The sequence below is a fragment of the Barbus barbus genome (assembly GCF_936440315.1).
Source record: "Barbus barbus genome assembly, chromosome: 43".
NCBI classification, from domain to species: domain Eukaryota; kingdom Metazoa; phylum Chordata; class Actinopteri; order Cypriniformes; family Cyprinidae; genus Barbus; species Barbus barbus.
The window spans coordinates 18,899,676-18,922,415 of NC_136721.1; the positions used below are offsets into that span (position 1 = coordinate 18,899,676).

General features: G+C 36.8%; 1 protein-coding gene across 1 annotated transcript; it reads left to right on the top strand.

The window, feature by feature from the left end:
- The first annotated feature begins 2,952 nt into the window (after positions 1-2,952).
- LOC306862932 (microtubule organization protein AKNA-like) lies at positions 2,953-21,564 on the top strand. Its single transcript, XM_079406044.1, has 23 exons — positions 2,953-3,309; positions 3,540-3,708; positions 7,397-8,237; positions 8,525-8,828; positions 9,745-9,819; positions 11,967-12,123; positions 12,492-12,640; positions 12,733-12,792; positions 12,866-12,984; positions 13,236-13,401; positions 13,495-13,664; positions 13,745-13,912; positions 14,602-14,848; positions 14,980-15,083; positions 15,398-15,690; positions 16,227-16,380; positions 17,474-17,623; positions 17,721-17,848; positions 18,001-18,129; positions 18,218-18,313; positions 18,408-18,509; positions 18,628-18,778; positions 20,159-21,564. Exons 1-23 carry the CDS (start codon positions 3,124-3,126, stop codon positions 20,400-20,402), a joined length of 4,362 nt encoding a protein of 1,453 aa, XP_079262170.1. The 5' UTR covers positions 2,953-3,123; the 3' UTR covers positions 20,403-21,564.
- The last annotated feature ends 1,176 nt before the right edge of the window (positions 21,565-22,740 follow it).

Consider the following 22,740-nt stretch of genomic DNA (forward strand, 5'->3'; position numbering starts at 1 on the left):
GTTAAAGTTCCTCATGACAGATTGCATGTCTCAAACAGTGTTTGTGTTTCACTGCTGAATAGCGTGCATATTCAACAGGTTAAACCTCTTTCTGCTCGTTAGTCAAGTTGTACAAGTGAACAAGAGCTTCCTATATAACATATAAAACATAATACTAATACGTGAATGATACATTTTATAAAGTATTTATATTTCAGAACCATGTATATACTATATGTTATACAGTATATACAAAATATAACAATAAAGTTAATAAATATCCAAAGGCATTTTATTTAGTATATAAAATGCCTTTGGATATGTTTTATTGTTAACTTTATTAACTGACATATGTAAAATAAAGCAGATTAAGTAAAAATGGTGGTTAGTTATAAAACCGTAAATGTGTAGTTGACATGATATAATTGATTTCTTAACACTTTATAGTATAATTTATTATAGTATGTAATGAAATGCAACAGATATTATGTAATGTAATATCTAATTTTATTGTTTAAGTATTAGAATTCATTGCAGCCTTATAATATTTTATAATTATTATGTGTATAATTTATGTTAAATGAATATAATATGCAAAAAGCTAAAATTTTATTCAGATCAATGTTGTTTATCAAATACCCAGTTGCTGTTTATTTCAATGTTTTGCATTTGTTATAATTAAATATACATGAAAGAGAGAGGAAAGCATCTTTTACTAAACATCTTATGAGTATTTTATATTTTATTTTTTTATATTTTGTTTATTTCATATGGGATATGAACTAGAATCAGTGATTATAGATCTGAAGTACATTTCCTACTGAAAAAAAATGTAATATACTACAGAACAGAAAAATTTTCAAATGATAATCAAATAATCCCAAACATGCCATTTCAACCCAGAAGAGATGCTCAAGGTTTGAATACAACACACTGATTTTTTTTTTTTAGAGTTAATCATATGACCTGTCTGATCACAACACAAATATTCTCCCTCAGACCCTGTGGATGTTCTTGGCCCTTAAGGAGCTTTAGGGCTCACTGTTCCTGTTATTAATCCTGTTCAGCTCTATCTGTGTGTGTGTCACTGTAATGTAGGCTATTAAGTACAGTAATAGTGAACGATTTATATGTAGGATACGTGTTGCTTTTGGCTGAGCTCACCACAGGCCCGCTGAATGGATGGTCGGAGATTTAGACAAGCGTTTAATTTAGTTTGCTGCAGAACGCACTGCACTCAGGAGATTAGCAGACTCCCTCTGCGACTACATTTGTGTTCGCGCTGGTGGAGGATGCTGACAGATTGTTATGGTTTGTGTGTCTCTGTGCAGTAGTTAGTCACAACAAACAAAAGTTATATCCACACTAATATGTCTGCTACACACAGGAGGTGACGACATGAGATATCCATTCTTGTAGTTTATTAAGAAATTACAAGAATGTGTGTACTTGTCTTTTCAGGGTCACTTCCATTTTTTTTTTTTCAGAATATGACTAGCTCATATCTTAGACCAAAAGCACTTTTGATTTTAAAAATGTCAAGTATGCACAGCTATGCTCTGGATGTGGCAGCAACACGATTTAAGGCTCGTAAACCCAATTTAGTTTGGTTTAAAATGAAATATTGCTTTTCTTATAAAAGGGGCTTTTGTTTTAGTTCATATGAAAGTTCTTTCCCAGCTATTCATCTTTGCCATGAAGCAGTGTTCTGCATGCGGATTGGCTGTTCCTAGAATGATGCTTTGATGCTTAAAGACCGGCAGTGTACGGCAGAGATTGTTGTTGTGTGGTCACCATGGTGACCAAGGGCCCTGTGAAGGTTGTGGGTTGTTTTCAAGATGAAACATCTACTACATACGATTCACCTTCTAGACTGCTGTTTACTTATTGTTTAATATGAAAAGTGAAAAAAAAAAATGCATTAAGACAAAAGTAAAGTTCTTGTTTTGATTATGCAACAAGCAATGCCCTTCAGCTTGTTTATTTTATTTATTGTTTACATTTTATATTGTGTAAAACTTGAAAATATATGTGTGTGTGTATATAATACCTGCTTTTCTATCCCAGTGGGGACTTACACCTGAATGCACACAGACTCATGGGGTCTCGTGTCACCGTGACGACCTAAATTGAGGTCCCCATGGGGAAACAAGCTTATAAATCATACAGAATGAGTTTTGAGAATGTAAAAATGCTGAAAGTTTCCTGTGGTGTTGGTGTAGGGCAATAGAAAATACGGGATGTACAGTAGAAAACCTACTACGCCTTTGGAGATTCCCCACAAGGATAGCAAACCAGACATTTGTGTCTGTGTGTGTGTGTGTGTGTGTGTGTACACTACCTTTGAAAAGTTTAAGGTCAGTTAGATTTTAGCATGGCTGCATCGTATTACAATCTTATTACAATTGGGGGTTGCCCAATCTTGATGTCAAAACTGTAACGTATACATGCAACTTCAGGTGAAATAGTATTTTACAATTGTAGTGACTAAGAATTTAGTACATCCCAAAAACACACACACACACTCCACCAAGACAAAAATATATCTGCTGTTTTTAAGTTTACGGTCTGTTGCTTTCTCTCAGGGCTCATGAAGCAGGTGAAGAACTGCATTATTTATTCAGACGTTTTGTGGTTCCACTTGAGAGCATCTGTTTACAGACTTTGCGTTGCCTTTCATCATGCTCAATTAGTACTGAGCTACAGTACATGAATGACAGCATTAATTAGACTATTGTAAAGAGTTGCACAGATGCTTAAGGGTATGTTCGTTAAGAACGAATTGCTTTAGTCACCTTCTCCTTCAGCTTGAATTGATTTATTATTTGTTAATGTTTCTGTAAACAGTTGATTATTTCTCTTTGATGTAATTAGTTTTGTGAAATGTTTTCTGTTTTATATCTTATGAAAGGTTATTGGTAATGCATAAATTGATCAATGACGATTCTAAAATATGATATTTGTGTTTTTCAGGTCATGTTAAATCACCTTGATGACCCTTGAGTGGACATTACGTCCACTGTTGGCTGTTCATAAAACATTCATAAATGCTCAGCTACTAGAGATGACAACAATATCAATGTTGAGCTGCAGGTGGTATAGGAGCTCAAGGTGGAATAAAAGAGAGCGATAAAGAGCCAGGTAATGGAGCGGAGCAGAGGTGGTACCACCGCAGGGGTTCTGGTTTGGACACCAGCCCCAGTGTACTCCTCTCCTTCAAGCCCAGACGGGTCGGACTTCAGCTGGGATGAAGAACCAGATGAGGACTTTCAAAGCCAGATGGATGAGAATGGCATCATTGGTCTGGCAGAGAGTCAAGGGCAGCAGGAGGTGAGGACATCAGAGAGTTTTGATTGATATCTGCCCATTTATTGGTCATTTAGAGCGGTCTCACCAGGGCTCTTCATCAGAAGAATCTCATTACACTTAAAAACACTTGCCAGAGTTCAACTGTATTTAATTAGAAACATTTAATCAATTTATATTACCTGGTACTAGATTAATGGTGCTTTTTAAAACTTGCAACTGTTTAATAACCATCTCATGATTGTGCCAATCAGGAAGGAGAGGAGGAGATTGCAGAAGACCTGTTGTGGGATGTGAAGACCCCTGAGCCTGAGCATGGGCCACCACCTGCACTAGAGGAGATAAGCTGTCACCTGAGTGAGCTGCTGGATTCTGAGCCGCTCTCTCCGGCCACTGGAGATGACTGCCGCTCTCCATCTCTGCGTAAGGGCTCACAATTTAAATGTTGTGTAAAGGGATAATTTATCCATAGTTACACTACCGTTCTTTAAAGGGATAGTTCACCCAGAAACGAAAATTCTGTCATTAATTACTCACCCTCATGTCGTTCCAAACCTGTAAGACCTTCGTTCATATTCGGAATACAAATTAAGATATTTTTGATGCATTCCGAGAGCTCTCTGACCCTCCATAGACTGCAAGGATTCTTACACAATCAACGCACAGAAACGTAGCAAGGACATCGTTAAAATAATCCATGTGACATCAGTGGTTCAACTGTAATTTTATGAAGCTATTAGAATACTTTTTGTGTGCAAAGAAAACAAAAATAATGACTTTGTTCAACAATTCGTCTCCTCCGCATCACCTCATAGTGCCATTTTGGAGAGTATCATATGTTACGGTGCTGCTGACGCAGAACAGCATATGTTGTTTACGTATGTGATACTCTCCAAAATGGCACAAAAAATCGCACAATATGTATTCTCGTAGCTTTGTAAAGTTATGGTTGAACCACTGATGTCACATGGATTATTTTAATGATTTCCTTGCTACGTTTCTGAGCCTTGTAAGGGTCCTTGCTGTCTATGGAGGGTCAGAGAGCTCTCAGAATGCATCAAAAGTGTGGGTGAGTAATTAATGACAGAATTTTCATTTTTGGGTGAACTATCCCTTTAATTTTTTTTTTCTGGTTTTGTTTTGTAAAGAAATTAATCATCAAATAAATGCTTTTCTTATCAACTTTGTTCATCAGAGAAAAAAGGTTTCCACAAAGATAATAAGCAGCACAATTGTGACCCGTTCTGGCGAAATGAGTTGGAAGTCGCAACGTTCCATTTTAAAAACAATGAAAAAATTTATTTTTATATTTTAAGCTCATTTCAAAGAACAGACATTCAAAAATAATCTCCCAAAGTTTCGTAGTCCAGATAATTGATTAAAGGTATTTAAATGACTATTACAGTTGACTTAAAGTTTTACTAAATTCGCTGGAAATGAACATAGCTTTTCTCAACATAAACGCTGATCATTTGTCAATGGGAAGCCCCGTTTTGACTGACCGGCACGCGATTGGTCCATTGGTCCGTGATTAGTCCTCTCACATACTGACAAAACCACAACTCACTCACTCAGTCACCCACACTCTCTGTCAAGCTATTTCTCTCTCTGTCATTCACTCTTCCAACATGCAGACAAAAACTCACTCACTCATTCACTCTCTCACTCAACCACTCTCTCACACGCTTTCTCTCTGTGACTGCGTGTACGCGCGAGGTGACAGTCAAGGATACAGACACACACAGTGACACACCCTCTCTCTCAAGCAAAAATGTAACACCTCTGTTCAATCTTTCTGATTTTAGTAAATCTTTGTAAAAGTGCCTTTTAAAATATTTATTCAAATAAATACTTTAAAATAATTTGAGCTTATTTCTGGTTTAATAGCATTACATACATACATACATACAGGTGCTGGTCATAAAATTAGAATATCATGAAAAAGTTGATTTATTTCAGTAATACCATTCAAAAAGTGAAACTTGTATATTAGATTCATTCATTACACACAGACTGATATATTTCAAATGTTTATTTCCTTTAATTTTGACGATTATAACTGACAACTAATGAAAGTCTCAAATTCAGTATCTCAGAAAATTAGAATATTGTGAAAATGTTCAATATTGAAGACCCCTGGTGCCACACTCTAATCAGCTAATTAACTCAAAACACCTGCAAAAGCCTTTAAATGGTCTCTCAGTCTAGTTCTGTTGGCTACACAATCATGGGGAAGACTGCTGACTTGACAGTTGTCCAAAAGACGACCATTGACACCTTGCACAAGGAGGGCAACACACAAAAGGTCATTGCTAAAGAGGCTGGCTGTTCACAGAGCTCTGTGTCCAAGCACATTAAAAGCAATAGGGATAACCGCACCCTAGAGAGGATTGTGAAAAAAACCTATTCAAAAATGTGAGGGAGATTCACAAAGAGTGGACTGCAGCTGGAGTCAGTGCTTCAAGAACCACCACACACAGACGTATGCAAGACATGGGTTTCAGCTGTCGCATTCCTTGTGTCAAGCCACTCTTTAACAAGAGACAGCGTCAGAAGCGTCTTGACTGGACTGCTGCTGAGTGGTCCAAAGTTATGTTCTCTGATGAAAGTAAATTTTGCATTTCCTTTGGAAATCAAGGTCCCAGAGTCTGGAGGAAGAGAGGAGAGGCACATAATCCATGTTGCTTGAGGTCCAGTGTAAAGTTTCCACAGTCATTGATGGTTTGGGGTGCCATGTCATCTGCTGGTGTTGGTCCATTGTGTTTTCTGAGGTCCAAGGCCAACGCAGCCGTCTACCAGGAAGTTTTAGAGCACTTCATGCTTCCTGCTGCGGACCAACTTTATGGAGATGCAGACTTCATTTTCCAACAGGACTTGGCACCTGCACACACTGCCAAAGCTACCAGTACCTGGTTTAAGGACCATGGTATCCCTGTTCTTGATTGGCCAGCAAACTCGCCTGACCTTAACCCCATAGAAAACCTATGGGGTATTGTGAAGAGGAAGATGCAATATGCCAGATCCAACAATTCAGAAGAGCTGAAGGCCACTATCAGAGCAACATGGGCTCTCATAACACCTGAGCAGTGCCACAGACTGATCGACTCCATGCCACGCCGCATTGCTGCAGTAATCCAGGCCAAAGGAGCCCCAACTAAATATTGAGTGCTGTACATGCTCATACTTTTCATGTTCATACTTTTCAGTTGGCCAAAAAAAATAATTTTTTTTTGCATTGGTCTTAATTGATATTCTAATTTTCTGAGATACTCAATTTGGGACTTTCATTAGTTGTCAGTTATAATCATCAAAATTAAAGGAAATAAACATTTGAAATATATCAGTCTGTGTGTAATGAATGAATCTAATATAAAAGTTTCACTTTTTGAATGGTATTACTGAAATAAATCAACTTTTTCATGATATTCTAATTTTATGACCAGCACATATATGCACACACACACACACACACAAATGTCTTTGGTCAAATTAAGCTGTAAAATAAATAGTTTATCCATTTAAATGCAATGGATTTTGAAAGATATCAACAAAAAACGGGCAAAAAACTTTAAAAGCGATTTTCTCAGGTTTTAAATTGGAAAATTTAAGGGCAGACGACCATCATTCAAATGGATATATCTTTAAAACCATTCAAGGTATGACTTTGACTAGGATATCATTTTAAAGCTTATGGTCTCCTCTTTCCATTGATACCAAAATCTCAATTTTGAAATTTGGGTCACTGTGACTCATTTTGCTGGATCAGGTAACAATTGTTTAAAACATTGATAATAATAAGAATTTTATTTCTAGACCACCAATTCAGTAAATTAGAATGATTTTTGGATCATGTGACACTGAAGACTGGCGTAATGGCTGCAGGAATACATTACATGTAAAATAAATAGAAAAGTAATTGCAATACTATTTCACAATGTTACTGTTTTTACTGTATTTTTGATCAAAACTGTAAATGCAGGCTTGGTGAGTATAAGAGACAAAAAAAATGTAACGACCCAAAACTTTTAAATGATAGTATAAGTAGTATAGTAAAGGAAAAATATTCCATATGGTCTAAAATATGGTTTTCATTCACTTTCTCTCTTTTTAGAGGAAGAACACAAAACGGATGATGACCGAAGTGTTTTGTTGGAAGATTGGACTGACGATGAGGGCAGTACAGGGAGCCCAACAATCCACAGTCACAAATTAAACTCTTTCCCGCAGAGAGACACAGTGCTAGACATGACTGATGAGGAAACCGAAGAGAAGGAAACGTCTGAAGATGCTCAGAGATTCATGGATCAAACATTTCCTGTCACAGAAGAGATAGCATCTATATTTGAAAGGGTTAAGAGCAGTGAGATCTCTCAAAATATTCAAATTTCAGGAAACCCAGAGCATTCTGAGCAAAGTGATTCTGAGGAGCTTGAGGAAACCAATGGGCAATTTCTGCTAGTCTCACATCGTATCTCCAGAAACACTTCTAATCGCATCAGTTTTCCCCATTTGTCCTCAGAGGAACTGATGAATAACCGTGGAATTGAAGCTGAGACTTTTCCAGAGGCAGACATTAGGGCAGAGTCATCTCTTAGCACCCCTAAAACATACCACACGGTTAGATCAAAAGGGGAGGAGATTAAACACAAGGTCACACCTCAAACCCAAAGCCATGTAATAAAAATCAGGCTTGGAAAAACACACCAAGATGGTATGAGTGGAGAAAAATTAGGGCTAAACAGTCCTAACCACAATCTACAACCTCCAACGCCCTCTCCCAGAAAAACAAACCCAGCTTCCTGTGACAATCAGGTTTCCTTTCCAGCGCAGTGCATTTCTAAAGCAAGCGCCTCCCCCTCAGAGCGTTCGCCACCTCCTACACCTCACTCTTCTTCAGCAATAAAGAACCACAGAACCTCCAAAACCTCTCACACTGATCCAGATGACATAAGGTGAGATGAAAACTAGACACAAATTCATAATGTGATTAATGTGACCCTTGATTTGATGAGTTGACCCCTAATTAAAATAATTATTTTACTTATCAGTATACAATATATAAATCTCTCTGTAAATATTATAAAAAATAATGAAAAATGGTCATGAAAAATGCATATACGTAATGAAATATTATATATTTATATAAAATACAGTAAACTTATGTGATTAGTCCATACTGTGCATTTAATCCAATTTAGCATTATTTTTGAACTGATTATTGCTGTATATGTATTCTTAGGAAAGGACAGCTGAGTCACCCTTTACCTGATTTCTCCAAAGTGGAGCCGAGGGTACATTTCCCAAAAAAGAGTGGATACAAACCTCCTAAAAGCCGTCAACCTCCTCATAATAGAACTTTACACCCAGATCTTCCTGTAGTGTTCAAGTCCCCTGCTGAGATTGTGAGAGAGGTCCTTTTGAGCCGCTCTGATGGGTCTCCAGGAAGCCCCTCCACCAGTGGGGCCCACAAGCGTCTGCACAGCACAGTACCAGAGGAGTTCCGCTGCCCCCAGCAGGCCAGCACATTGATGCAGCAGCTGCAGGTAGATAAGGAGTGAATCATGAACATGCTGTTCAAAGTGAAATACTAGTATACTATTTACTGCATGCATAGTATACAGTCGGTAAGATTTTAAAAAACAAAATTGTCTCTTATGCTCCCAAAAAATACAGAAAACACATTGTGAAATATTTCAATTTATTTTATAACAACTGTTTTCTATTTTAATATTTTTTTGTAATGTCATTTATTTTTGTGATTATAAAAGTAAAATTTTCAGCAGCTGTTGCTCCAGTCTTCAGTTACATGATTCTTCAGAATTCATTCTAACATGCTGAGTTGTTTCTGCTTAATATGTTTGTGAAAACTCTTATTTATTCAGGATTCTTTGATTGAATATAGAGTTCAAAAGAACAGAATTGATTTGAAATAGAAATCATTTGTAACATGACTTTACTGTCAATTTTGATCAATTTATTGCATCTTTGCTGAATAAAAAAATATTAATTTCTTAAATATTAATATTTCTTAAATTCTTAAATATTAAATAGTAGTTTCGTAATAAAAAAAAAAAAAAAAAATTATATATATATATATATACACTAACCCCAAACTTTTGAACCGAGTGTATACTGTAAAAGTAAATCAAACCATATGCAGTATGCAACAAACATTTTAAACAGTAATATTCTACATATTTGCAGTTTTATGTAAAAGTAGTACGAGATGTTAAAATGCTGGTTGATATTCGAGAGGGAATTAGAGAGGGGAATTTAAATTGAATTGCATTGTGGGATAGTTCCCCTGTTTTCCCACTGTTTTGACCAATTTTATTTATTTTAGTGTATGGAGTATAGAATTACAAACATATTGACACTCAAAATGATGCTGATTTATCCAAGAGGCTAAAAGATGAAACCATCTGTTATGTTTCTTCTCTCTCTCTCTTTTTCTCACAGGAGGACTATAACAGACTGCTTACCAAGTATGCAGAAGCTGAAAACACTATCGATCGACTTCGCCTTGAAGCAAAGGTTGGCTTCACAGACTGTTTATGGTTTTATGCTTTTTTTCCCTTCGTCTGAAGGTTGACGTGAATTCAGTGCCATACGCTCCCTCGTATCAGCAGGCCTGTCTCCTTTCTGCGTGTGCTCTGATGTCGGCGAGAGCTATTTTTAGACTCCTCAGGCTGAGTCAACACAATATAAATGCAGAATCTCTTTTGTGACTGCCATAATCACAGCCCTCAGTTTAGCAGCACCACCGTATTCAAGCACAAGCTCATTTTCAACCCGAGGGCTCTCTCTGATTGTGATGTTTTTCCTCAAATGAAAGGCCTGCAGAAAGGGCTTACCTCAGACGACGAACCATTTTAGAGAAACACTAGCAAACAAACAATCAAACTGAGACGATAAGCAGTGTATATACAAAAGCATTACTTGTACAAATCATTATATTATTTGCATACTAGTATATGAACACAAATGCACGCTGATAAGTACTGTTTTACACAGTTAATGCAGAAATTATTGTTAAAATACAGTAATTCCGCATTTTTATTTTACATAATTTCCTTTAAAAGGAAGTGAATGCAGCACATTATCTATGAAAAAAAACATGGAATTATATATTTAAATTGATTAAATATTTATATCGATTCACAGCCTAATTGGCATGGGCTCTGTTTATTTGTTTGAGAAGGTCATGCATTGCCTTAGTGTAGAAAACACAAAGTGACCTGAAACAAATCTGGGCCTGAGCCATCAACAGGATTGAAAAAAGGATGTGATGTCATGTCTACCTTCGCTATTACATAAGAGGTCAGCGTTACACAGTGTGAAATTACTAACGGTGCATACGTTTTCACTGATTTTACAGAGCAATGTTGGTAATTATTTAATGTAGCTAATTTTAGGCTATTTTTCTGTTCGGTTTTGCAGCTCCAGCTACATTTTCCCTAATGCTCATTAAGTTCTTCCCCCACATGCCCTGGCCATCTGCCTCTGCTTTAACAGACAGACAGAGTAGACAGGGTTCATTCACTTTAATTCCTTATTGACTTAGTTGTAGTTTCTTATTTATGTGGGAATAGGTGTGGGTGATAAATTGTAAATTTCAAGTGTTTGGAAAGGCCATTTCCATTTCTACAGTTTTATAACATTTATTTTATGTAGGGTAGTGGTCAACGAGTCAAACATTTTTAATAAATGACAATATTATCATCATTATGTATATAAATTAATGTAAGTACAGCGGATTTTGGAAAAATAAAAATTAAACAATAAATAAAAGATTAATTTATTTCACCTACCCCATGTGAAAATTGTAAGCATAGGCTGATAAAACTGCTAATTGAGACTGATGATCTGCTTCTAGTATTGATCCTGTAATAATATTGATTGTGCTCAAAAATGGGTGATTTTATTCAAAAGACTCGGAGGTCATGTTGAGGTTGTGTTCAGTATGATTTAGTGTCTCAGAGACTTATCAAGAGGAGACATTAGATTTCAGCACACAAAACCCATTACCTCACACCTAAGTCGTGTGTTTGCGAGCATGTGTGCATATCAACATATTGACATTGTGTCTCCAGTTTTTCTCTAAGCATTGTCTTATCGGTATGTCCAGCAGTGGAAAACACCATTAAATGGGCTGTTTTATGAGCCCTTTATTGTTCGTGAGTCTCCTCTGTGCTCCTTTGTGGTTCAAGTCACTAGTCTGCAGTAAATCTGAGGGTCTGTCACATGGGTGGGCAAGACAGGGTTGTATTTCTCTGATGGTCTCAGCATCTACACAATGGATGGCGACACAGCCCTTATGTTCTTCCCACTATATATTGGGAAACAGAAATTGTTTGAGGTACTTAAGATCAGATGTCACCAATTATTGTATCATAGAAGAATATAATATAATCACACTTTTTTTAGTCCTAAAGGTACAGTCTACCATGTAAACATGCATTTAAATAGATTTTATATATAGCACAGTGTTTCCTTGAATGTGTTTACTCAGGACTCTTATTGATTTTCTAGCATTACAAGACATGCATAGTAATGGGCCTGTGAATTATTGGTAAAGTATATTTTTCAGAGAGATGGTTGCTGATTTCTTTCATTTTTGCACCAAAGGAGGCCTTTAACCATCAACTCATGATTGTTGTGTATGTGCTGTGTGTTTTCAGGTTGGTCTCTTTTCTGAACCCCCAAAACCCAGTACAGCTATCCTGTCAGGTGTTATTCAGGAAGCATCAAAGGTCATAACACTCAGTTTTCCTCAAGCGCAGAGGGCAGAGTTCGGCGCAGGCTCTGCTCACCTGATCCAGCAGAGGGATCACTCAGGTGCATCACACTGACACTTTAAAACTGTGTGCTTGTATTGTGTATTTAAAAATCACACTATTGTCATACTCAAACAGAAGTGTTGTCATACTCGTATATTATGGAAATAGTTCAAAACACACTTTTTATTTTTGGGTGGCTTCCTTTTTGTTTGTGTGTATATATATATATATATTAGTGCTGTCAAATGATTAATCGCGATTAATTGAATCCAAAATAAAAGTTTTTGTTTACATAATATCTGTTAATATATGAATGCATATTAAAAAGGCCAAAACCGCATTTATGCTTGAATTTGATGCCTTGCATGACATTTTAAATAAACTTAATTTCAGAACTGTCTTATCTCTTCTAAATTTACTTTGCAGCCAAACTGAACAATTTTGTAGAACACTCCAGAAAAACACCGACTCGACCTTCCTCTGTGAACTCGGTCAGCTCGAGTTGGTCTGAATCTCTCACTGCAGACCATCTAACAGAGACTCTGACCAAACAAACTCATAGATTTCAGCTACAGGTACTTTATCCAGTTTTAACTTTAAACAATGACCATCATTGTCAAAATATTTTAACAGCAGTGCTTTGAACACTAAATCTTTTTTTTTTCAGGTTGATGCTTTTGAGGCACTTCTAAAGAATGGGAAGCTCAAGCCCTGTGAACAGATAAAGGTATGCTGATGCTTTTCTAAAAAAAAATATTTTTTAAAGACATGAAGTCAGACTGACTCTGAATCATCGACAGGGTCTCTCCACACTGGCACAGGGGCAGGAGTCTCTTGAACATGCTTACCTAGATGCACGAGCCCAGTATCAGATGCAGCAGCAGCAAAAAGGCGTGCGTGTCACCTTTGATCCAGACAGGTAGACTCTTTTTACGTGTATTTATAAATAAACTTCTATTCCAAAATTATTTGAAATTAATACTTTTATTAAGCAAGAATGCATGAAATTGATCAAAAGTGACAATAAAAAAATAAGACATTAAAAAAAATAAAGATATTTATAATGTCACAAAATTGTGTGCAAATATTGACGAAGCTGTGTTTCCTGCGTACTTCCTGTGCTGCTGGTTTGTAGTACTTTTATTTATGCAGTTGGTTTTTGTGACACAGGGACCTAGAAGGTCAGATCTTCAGGTCAGGGATGCGATTGGAGGAGTTGAAGGATCGGCTGGATCAAGCAGAACAGAACAAACCCATTTCTGAACCGACTCTAAACCCTCTGCCTCCTTCAGATGTGCTCTCTGTGTCCATGCTGGAGACCGACCCTCTACCTGAGGTGCCTCAGGCTTAACTGCCAAACCTCACTAACCTCTGACCTCACAGATCTAAAGAACAGGAAAGTACTGATTTCCCCTTCTTTCTTTCTCAGAGCCCACTGTCTGCTGTCCGTCCTGAGGCTTGTGTTGGTGTGGAGGTTAGTTCAGTTAGCGGAGAGAGTGATGCATATGGAGAGGAAGAGGAGATCCTCCCATTTCTTCTTCATCCCCTTCAAGAAAAACACCAGCATGCGGAGAAAGACTTCAGTAATCTCATGGACTGGTGAGTGACCGTTGACCAGCATATGTAAGAACAAACAGCTTTATATGGCAAGCTCAGTCTCTTATTGTTTTTATACCCAGCTATCAGAGTTTTAAAGAGCTCCCTGGAATGCTGGACCCAACTGTGACTTTAAAGAGCCATGACTCGCTGGATTTTGGAGACTCTGCTTCTCTTGGGAATACAAGTGTAATGGACAGACAACAACACAGGATTGTTAATGAGAAAGAGATGACAAAATCTGGTCAGCAGTGAGTCATAAGCCTATTTCACATCAGCTTTACAAATGTTTAGAAGCTCTAAGGGGTCGATAAAGAATAGGATGAGTGAACATCAGGTATGCAAGCAATATGTCATTTATTATATGTTTGTGAGTGACCAAGTAGAGACAACATCTTGGCTAATAAGCCCTGCCCATTTTGAAACATTTTTTTTATTTTAGTTTATTTTAGTATTATATTTTTAATTTTAATTTTTAAATTTAAATTTTTGTTGTTGTTTTTTCAGTTTTAGTGTAGTTATTTTCAGTTTTTTAGGGCCAATTTTAGGACCAACTTAAACTAAAATTTTAGAAATGTTCCTTTGGCAACTAACTGAAATAAAGTAAAAAAAAAAAAAAACAAATTTTGTTTTATTTTAGTTGACATTTATTTTAATTAAATGAACTTGAGTACTTTTATTATTTTAAGTCAATCCATCAGTTTTAGTTAATGATAACATTGTTTAGAAACTCATTCTACCAGCTTATTCTAATTCTGTGATTATAATGTTGTCACAGACATAATAATGATATTTCTGTGTTTGTGATCTAAACATCAGCTATATGTTGTTATCAGGTTTAATAAGGTAATTGAGGGTAACAGCAGTTCAGTCCGCTGCACCATTATCAACACCTGGCTGTTTGCTCTCTCATTCATCTCTCTATTCTCTCTTTCTTTAGGCAGGCAGCAGCAGATTGTGTCCCTCCCTCCGGCCCATCTGTCAGGTCACAGGTGTGTGACTCAGTGGAAACTCACCCAGAGGCTCTTTGCCACTCCTCGGTGTTGCCAGGGCAACTAGGCAGGGAAAGGAAAGCGGCAGGAAGCAGGAAAACTCAAAGCAGTAGCCTGACCAGCCTGGCAGAGAGCACAGAACCCAGAACTATGGGCTTAAAAGCAAAGGCTAAGACCGTCAGAGCATCCCCTCTGGTCAGTGACTGCTTTATTTGTGATGAACAACACTTTAAGTCTTATCTAAATGATTATTTCTTAATGTGCATGAATAATAGAGTTGTAATATTATTTTAGTAGAGTTCTTACATGTATTGTTAACACTGTAGGATGGGGTTAAGTCTCCAGAGACAGACAGTGGCTTTATGGGCTCTGAGAGCAGTCAGCTCACTCCTGCAGTACACAGTCTTCTCCAGCAGAGGGCGGTGGTGAGGTATGAAGCACCTTCACTGTATAAAGCACTTCGTATTTGATCCTGTGACACATAAATAAATAAGAAACCACTGAAATATAATGTGTTAGAGGTGCTTCTACTCATACTTGGGGTTAGGGACTCATCCTGCACTATTTGTGCCTGATACCTCAAAACTTGCGGCTCATTGAGGAGAGATGTGCTTTTAAGTATGAAACTTACAATTTTCCACCTGATGATAAAATGGGAGAGGAGTCCAACAAAATCTGTTTTTCTTTACTATCTTAGGGAATTTGTACACCTTTATATTTTCCTCTTTCTGATGTCTTCTCCAGTTCCATCAGGCCGTCTGGCCCACATACGAACACAGAAAGACCAGAGTCTGCTCCTCCTGCTAGACAGCCTTTTGCCATCTCCCCCTGTCAATCACAACCCTCTCCAAATACCCAACGAGAACACCTCACCAAGTCTGAAGGACGCATGGGTCCTGTCAGGAGGAGAAGAGGGGAGGAAATGTGTTCTTCTTCCAGCCTTACTCCCTCGGTATCCCCCATTCATTGGCCCAATAGCACCCTCCTGCCCTGGCCGAGCAGCCTGACCAGCCAATCAGAGCATGGGAGTGATCAGGGTGGGTGTAGGTTTGACATTTCAAATGAAAAACATTTATAAAAAAAAAAAAAAACACAATATTAACTGGTAAAACCTTACAATAAGATTGAATTTGTAATCAGTAATCAATGCAATCATGAGTTAATGCATCATGAACGAACTGAATAATACTTTCACATGCTTTACAGCATTTATTAATCTAATGTTAATTTCATAATATGCAATAGTAAAAAAATCTACATTTCAGGCTTGATAAAGTAACATAATTTATTTTTAATCTAAATGAAAAATTAATAGTAGTATATAAATTAACATTAACCTAAAATAATCTTCAATAAATAACCAAAAAAATCTTTGCTCTTTCATATTTCATGGTATTTATGGCTACTTGCCAAAAAATAGCCAAGGAAGCTGGCATGGCAATAAAACACCAGCATTATTCAAGATAAGATATATTTTTGTTTCGTTGATGTTTGAGCACATCATTAATACTGGTCCCTAATTTTTCATTTCATCCTTTTTCTCTCTCTCTCTGCATCCTGCTTCTTTCCTCAGTCCGTTTCTTATCAGGCGATGAGAAAGCACAGGATGGCCAGTACCCAAAACCAGCCAATCAGCTCCGTTTTCACAGAAGCCCCTCCCTCCATGTGCCTTATCACAATGGTGACCACCTCGAAGCCCAAAGTTCTGTTCAGCTAACAAATCAGCAGTGAGTTTCCGAAAGGCTGACATAGCCACTGCAGCACAAACAAGCAGAGATTTATGACCGCTCTTTTTGAGCCAGGGCTCTACTGTAAATGAGTTCTGGGAAAAACTCCAGTGGTATTAAGTGGTTTCTATGAAATCATTTTTCACTTCACGGCAGCCAGAGTTCCATCTGCATAATTAGATTTAATTTTCATTCTTTCCTTTCTATGATTCAGCAGGAGTTTGTCTCTCAAATAGACTAGCTGAAGAGTGTGCTGGTGTGTATTCAGCTCTGCATCAAGAGACCAGCATTAATCACCATTAGCTATTAATAAAACCGTCTGTGTATTTGATGATTGACATATTCACCTACCCACATCCACACACCCACCACTTCTAACGCTCTTTTTGGTCCACACTGGAATGGTATTTCTAAACCCTGTTTTGATCTTAACTCTAACAGAGAAGCAAAACATGACTGGACTTTTGAAGAGGACTCTGCTTACTAAGTTGCTAGCTCGCTCTGTGTTTTTTTACGCTCAAAATTATTCCATTTTTAAATAAATTAAAAATGTAATTTATTTCTATATTGACAAATCTGATTTATTTTTCCAGCCTTTACTCCAGTCTTCTGTCACATTATCTTTCTGAAATCATTCTAAAAAGCCTATTTTGGTGCTTAAGAAACATTTCTGAATATGATCAATTTTGAGAACAGTAGAGCTGATTAATATTTTGTGGAAACCATGTTATACTTTTTTCAGGATTCTTAGACTTACAGAAAATTCAAAAACAGCATGCATTTAAAAAATTGATTTTTAACATTATCTGTTATAAATATCTTTACTGTCACTTGATCAATTCAATGTTGTTTAAAAAAAAAAAAGGTCAGTTACTTTAAAAAAAAAAATGTAGTGTACTCATAAACCCACACTTAAAATACCCTGTTGTTTTAACTTTGTTGCAACACCTGATGTATAAACAACTCATCGCATGAAAAAGCTACATCAAAACTGACTTCCAGATAGACATTAACAAAAATCTGATTTTAATTTAATGTTATGTTCTTTCTTCAGACTCCAAAAAAATGCCTTTATATGTTGTTTGTGTTTCAGAGAGGCTCTTCGATCTCTACAGCAAGAAGTGAACCGACTAAAGCAGAGACTAGAGGGAAATCTGAGACTCTCTAAACCTGCCAGTCCTGTTAGAGTGCCCACTTCTGCCACAGAAGATACCAGAGATCAGGCTTCCCCACATACCGCAAGGTACCGGAAATCTAAGATCTTAGACTGTCCAAAATGATATATCTTACCTGAAACTTGGAATTCATAAAGTGATTTTATGATGTTCCTTATTTGTTAGGTCTTCAGACAGAAGGCGGCAGAAAGAGAGAGGGAAGAATGGAGAAAAAGAGAGAGGAAACTCACCAAGACCCACCCTGAGGCAAAGATCTGTATCTTTACCTCGACATCGGCCTCAAACTCATCTGAGTACGTTTAGCTCCATGTTAATCTTTCAAAGTTACAGTAGAATACATAAGGATGCAAATAGATTTTCTTAAGTCCTAAATGACACTTGGATGCAGTATTGGTTGTTTGAATCTGTAACTACTTTTTCACCATGTGTCTTATTAACCCTTTAGCGACCGATTCTGAGCTTGTCCAATCTGAGCCACGACCATCAACTTTAAGACATGTTCTGATATCCCCAATAACATCACGAGGAAGAAGACAAACCAGAGGATTTGGACGTCACAAAGAGGAGAGTACATGTAAGAAAAGACCTCATAATTAAACATAAATCACCAGTTTTCGTATGATGATCAAGAACACATTGTGGTCATTTTAATTGAACATCAGCAGGCAGATCCGACAATAGTGATGAAACCGAATCAAGCCGAGGACCAGAACCTGCCTGCCCATATTGCATATCAGACCGCACTGGTTCCTTGACACGTAAGCATCTTACCTCCATCATGATAATGGGGTTTAAAATTTGCTGAGCTTACATTTCATAAATAATGATCCTGTCATTTACACTATATTAAAGGTCCAGTGAGGAGTAGGAGCTCTCCGCATCTCTCACAGCCTTCCTGCAGCCATTGCTCATTGTGTGGTGCATTACAAACCAATCAAAAAGCCTCTCAACCAGGTTTGACACGTCATTATTTATGAACTTTTTTTACAGTTTGTCCTGAAAATGTAAAATATACACCTAATACAACTTGTACCACCAAGAATCAAGTTGACGCTCAAATGTGTTTATTTAGCCAATCAGGAGCCAGTCTCTACCCCCAGAGGGAGTCAGCCAATGAGATCCTCCTTACAGAGGGACAGAGGAGGTGTGAATGTGGCTCCTCCCCTCACAGTTCTGGGAGGTGTTCCAGTTATCCCATATGTGCCCGTCTATCCTTCAACTCTGTGAGTACCTCGGAATAAAGTGGCCATTAGCTTAATTTACTTGCTGCTTCGTCTCCAGCTGCTTTGATCAACGAATCAGGCTCTAAAAATGTATGAGAACAACTCCTCTCAGTCGAGGAGTTTTGCAGGCTTCATTAAAAACTCGTCTGAGACCGCTGTGGGAAATCTGGGATTCAAAATCTAATTTAACCATGGAGGGGAAACAAAGTTTTAGGATTTAGGAAAATGCAAAACCAGGATCATTATGACTCAAAATGAAGAAATGTGACACTGGACCACGAAACCAGTCATAAGGGTCAATTTTTTGAAATTGAGATTTATACATGAACAAATAATCTGATGTATGGTTTGTTAAGCTAGGACAATATTTGGCTGAGATACAACTAGGTGAAAATCTGGAATATGAGGGTGCAAAAAAATCTAAATATTGAGAAAATTGCCTTTAAAGTTGTCCCAATGAAGTTCTTAGCAATGATTATTACTAGTAATCAGAAATGAAGTTTTGATATTTACGGTAAGAAATTTACAAAAAAACCTTCATGGAACATGATCATTACGTAATATCCTAATGATTTTTGACCCATACAATGTATTGCTGGCTATTGCTACAAATAATTAGAAGGTAATGAACTATTTCTAGGTGACATTAAAATAAAATGTTAGGTTTCAAATAATTCTGATTCACGATCCAAATAATTCTGAAATTCAAGTTTGAAATATATTTTCCACTTGTGCTGATAATATAATTTGTTAATAATATAATTAAATAATTTGATGATTTGATGGTGGACTGAAGTTTCTAGAATAAAAAAGTAAAACATAAGTATTTTCTACAGTGGCCTACAGCGGACATTTGAACCCTACTGTATATTATATTTTTTTATATAATTTTAAATAATTTAGTGTTATTCAATTTAATAAAAGCATGTATTTAAAATGGATTTTTTTTTAACCATCACTACTTTCTTGCTGAATAAATGTATTTATTTTTACAATTGTGTTCATATTGTATAGCAAAACACTTTTGCTGCTATTGAGATGGGATACGGGAACGGTTAGAGACAGGTTTGGTTGTATGGGTAAGTTTAAGGGTGGGTTAAGGTGTGAGGGATGGGTCAAAAGTGTAATTATAAATGTAAGTACAGAAACTAATTACAGATGTAATTACATCTAGGTTTTTTTTTTTATATATATAAGTACAATGTAAATGTATGTACACAATAAGTGCATTGTATCAAATGATTAATTTAAATGTAAGTACATAGTAGTTAAGGCCACCTAATATAAAGTGGGACCCAGTTAGTTTTAAGTAACATACAACTAACTCCTCTGGTGTCACTGTTCACAACAGACTGAGCATTCGCTGTCCTTTTCCTGCAGTTACTTCACCGGTCCTGTGACGACACAGCCCTACTCACAACCCTTTAACATCTCAGTCAGTCCCGTCAGAGGTCATCGCAGACGCTCTCTCTCTTTGGACCATCAGCAGCACACTCTGAACAGCTCTCTGACCCGCGCCATTACGGTAGCTAAAAACATGAGAGAGGTCTCACATCGCATGGCTCACTCTCTGGCCTCAGGACTGCACAGCAGTAGCTTCCTCACCTCTTCCTGCACCTACTGACATCAGCGTCTACATCTGTTCATTTAGCAGACGCGTTTATCCAAAGTGACGTTTATTCATTTTTATTAGTTTACAAAAACCACTGTTTTTCTTGTTGTGGTATGACTGATGATGCAACGCTGCAGCAGAAAATGATGGAAAATGTGAAATGTCTCAGGTGTATAGCTGTGTAGCTGCATTATGGCAGCTTAAACATTCCAAGTTTGTACATACAGTGACCCCTAAAAATATTAGGCCAATCCTAGGCCACACTTAAAATGTATGCATGGAATTGCATTATAAAGCAAAATATATAAGAAATGTTTTTAACATTTGTAGGTAAAAAGTTTGTTTAAAAACAATAAATAAACTGTTCAAAATGGAGTTAAAACATATTTAGACACTCTGAGGACTTTGTATATCTACTAAAAGCATGTGTTTTGGAGAGTCAGTTAGATTTATTTTTTGTTATATAATGCCAAGACGTTAATGCATGTTTAAGTGTGGCTTAAATAACCAAATACTTCTGGGTCCACTGTAGTACACCTTTTTCTGGAAAGTCTCAATAATGTAACAGATGTATATGTACTTTCACAGTGTGAAGGTGAACCTGTATTGTTTATAAATCTGTCAGTGACATTTTTAAGTCTTAGTTTTTTTCTAATCGGGAGAAAATAGGTATAGTACTACTCCAGAGTTTTTATTTATATTACCATATGTTTGTGCTGTATTTGTTTACCTAGAATTTCCAAACGGCATAACCTTTTTTTTAATGTAAATGCCTGTGTGACATGGTTTTCTACCCCACAGTCAAAAAAAGCAGTTTGATTGAGTGGAGTATATAGAGTCCAGCATACGTTTAAGTCCTACAAGAGTTTGTAGCAGCATTGAGGTCAGTGTGAGAAGACCAGCGTGCATTTCACTTTATGGAAACAAAAATGGAATAGTTATTAGTATACGTTTTTATAGGTTATGCAATATTGTTACTTAATATTTATATATAGCTTTTTGAGGTAAATGTCTTTTTAGTGCTGCTTTGATAATTTAAATGAACTAATTAATTATTTTGGGCATCACCTAGTTAGGCAAATTTAATGAATAATACTTTTTCTGTCGTGTTTTGTATTTATAGAGCTGTACTTTTATACTATATTTACTACTATAAATGTTTCTATAATATTTGACATGGTCTGTGATGTTGCTATATTTCCTTACAGCTATTTCACAAAGATTTATTTTTCTCAAGATGAAGGACTGGACTTTCTCTTGACCTTCCTGTAGCTGCAAATCTGTGTTGAGAGCCAGCTAATATATCATGTATTCAGAAACCAGTGATCAAGGTTAGTGGCTAATCAAACAGTCCACAACAATATTAATTTGATATAACATGGTCATGGAAAAGCCGTGAATAACAGCCAGCCATTTCCTGGTCTGAAATTACTAAATATATATTTAATCATCTGCATAATATTGAAAAACTGATCAATTCAGTGTTCAAACTGTTTTGGAACCCTTTTATAAATCATATATTTCCATATAAATCAATGTAATTTTGTTCATATAAGAAAAAAGGAGACTATTGCAGTCCAGAGGAAATCATGTACAGAGCACGTCACAAAAATGTACTGATTGCATATTTGTAATGGAAGCCAATTTATTAGACAGCCTTAGTACATCGGTACACATGAAGTATACTTTAGTTTGTGCTTCAACACTCGCAAACATAGAATCCCAGTAAGATCAACAGGTTTAGGACAGACTACGTTCTTATTGATATTCTCTGAAAAATAAATGTAATGGAAATCAATCCAGTCGACACAGCTATACAACAGCAAACCCAAATGAAGGTAATAATTTAAAAGGAGAGAACCATAGAAGCGTTTGCATCACAGAAAACACGTAGTGCAATATACAACCTTTCTGCCAGAACAGAGTAAAGAGGAAACTGAAACCCAAACATTAAAAAGGGGGGTTGCATTTCGTTGCAAAGCCATTCACCAGTGGAAGATATAACATTGCACCAGAAAGAAACTATCAGACGGTCAAACGAAAGATAGATATTACCTATTTTTTTCCCAGTTTATCACTACAGCTAATACGTCACAAACACAGTGGCTTCACATTGGCAAAAGAAAGTTTTACTACTTCACAGTCAGAAATTTTCACCAGTCAACAGTGAGACGAAAAAACAGTAACATATGGCATACAACAACACGCTACTCAGTGCATGTCCCGGTTAAACATTGTTTACTAACCAATGATAAGACTTAATCGGACGAGATACAATACTGAAATACAACTGGCCCTTTTTTTGAATTCCTTAAACATCTGCAAGCAACGGCCTTCTTCACACTAAATC

Excerpts from the sequence above, each read along its gene's own strand:
- LOC306862932 (XM_079406044.1), top strand. The coding sequence starts at position 3,124 with ATGGAGCGGAGCAGAGGTGGTACCACCGCAGGGGTTCTGGTTTGGACA. Across the intron at positions 12,985-13,235 it reads GTCACCTTTGATCCAGACAG|GGACCTAGAAGGTCAGATCT; the intron begins GTAGACTCTTTT and ends TTTGTGACACAG. Across the intron at positions 18,130-18,217 it reads TCACAAAGAGGAGAGTACAT|CAGGCAGATCCGACAATAGT; the intron begins GTAAGAAAAGAC and ends ATTGAACATCAG.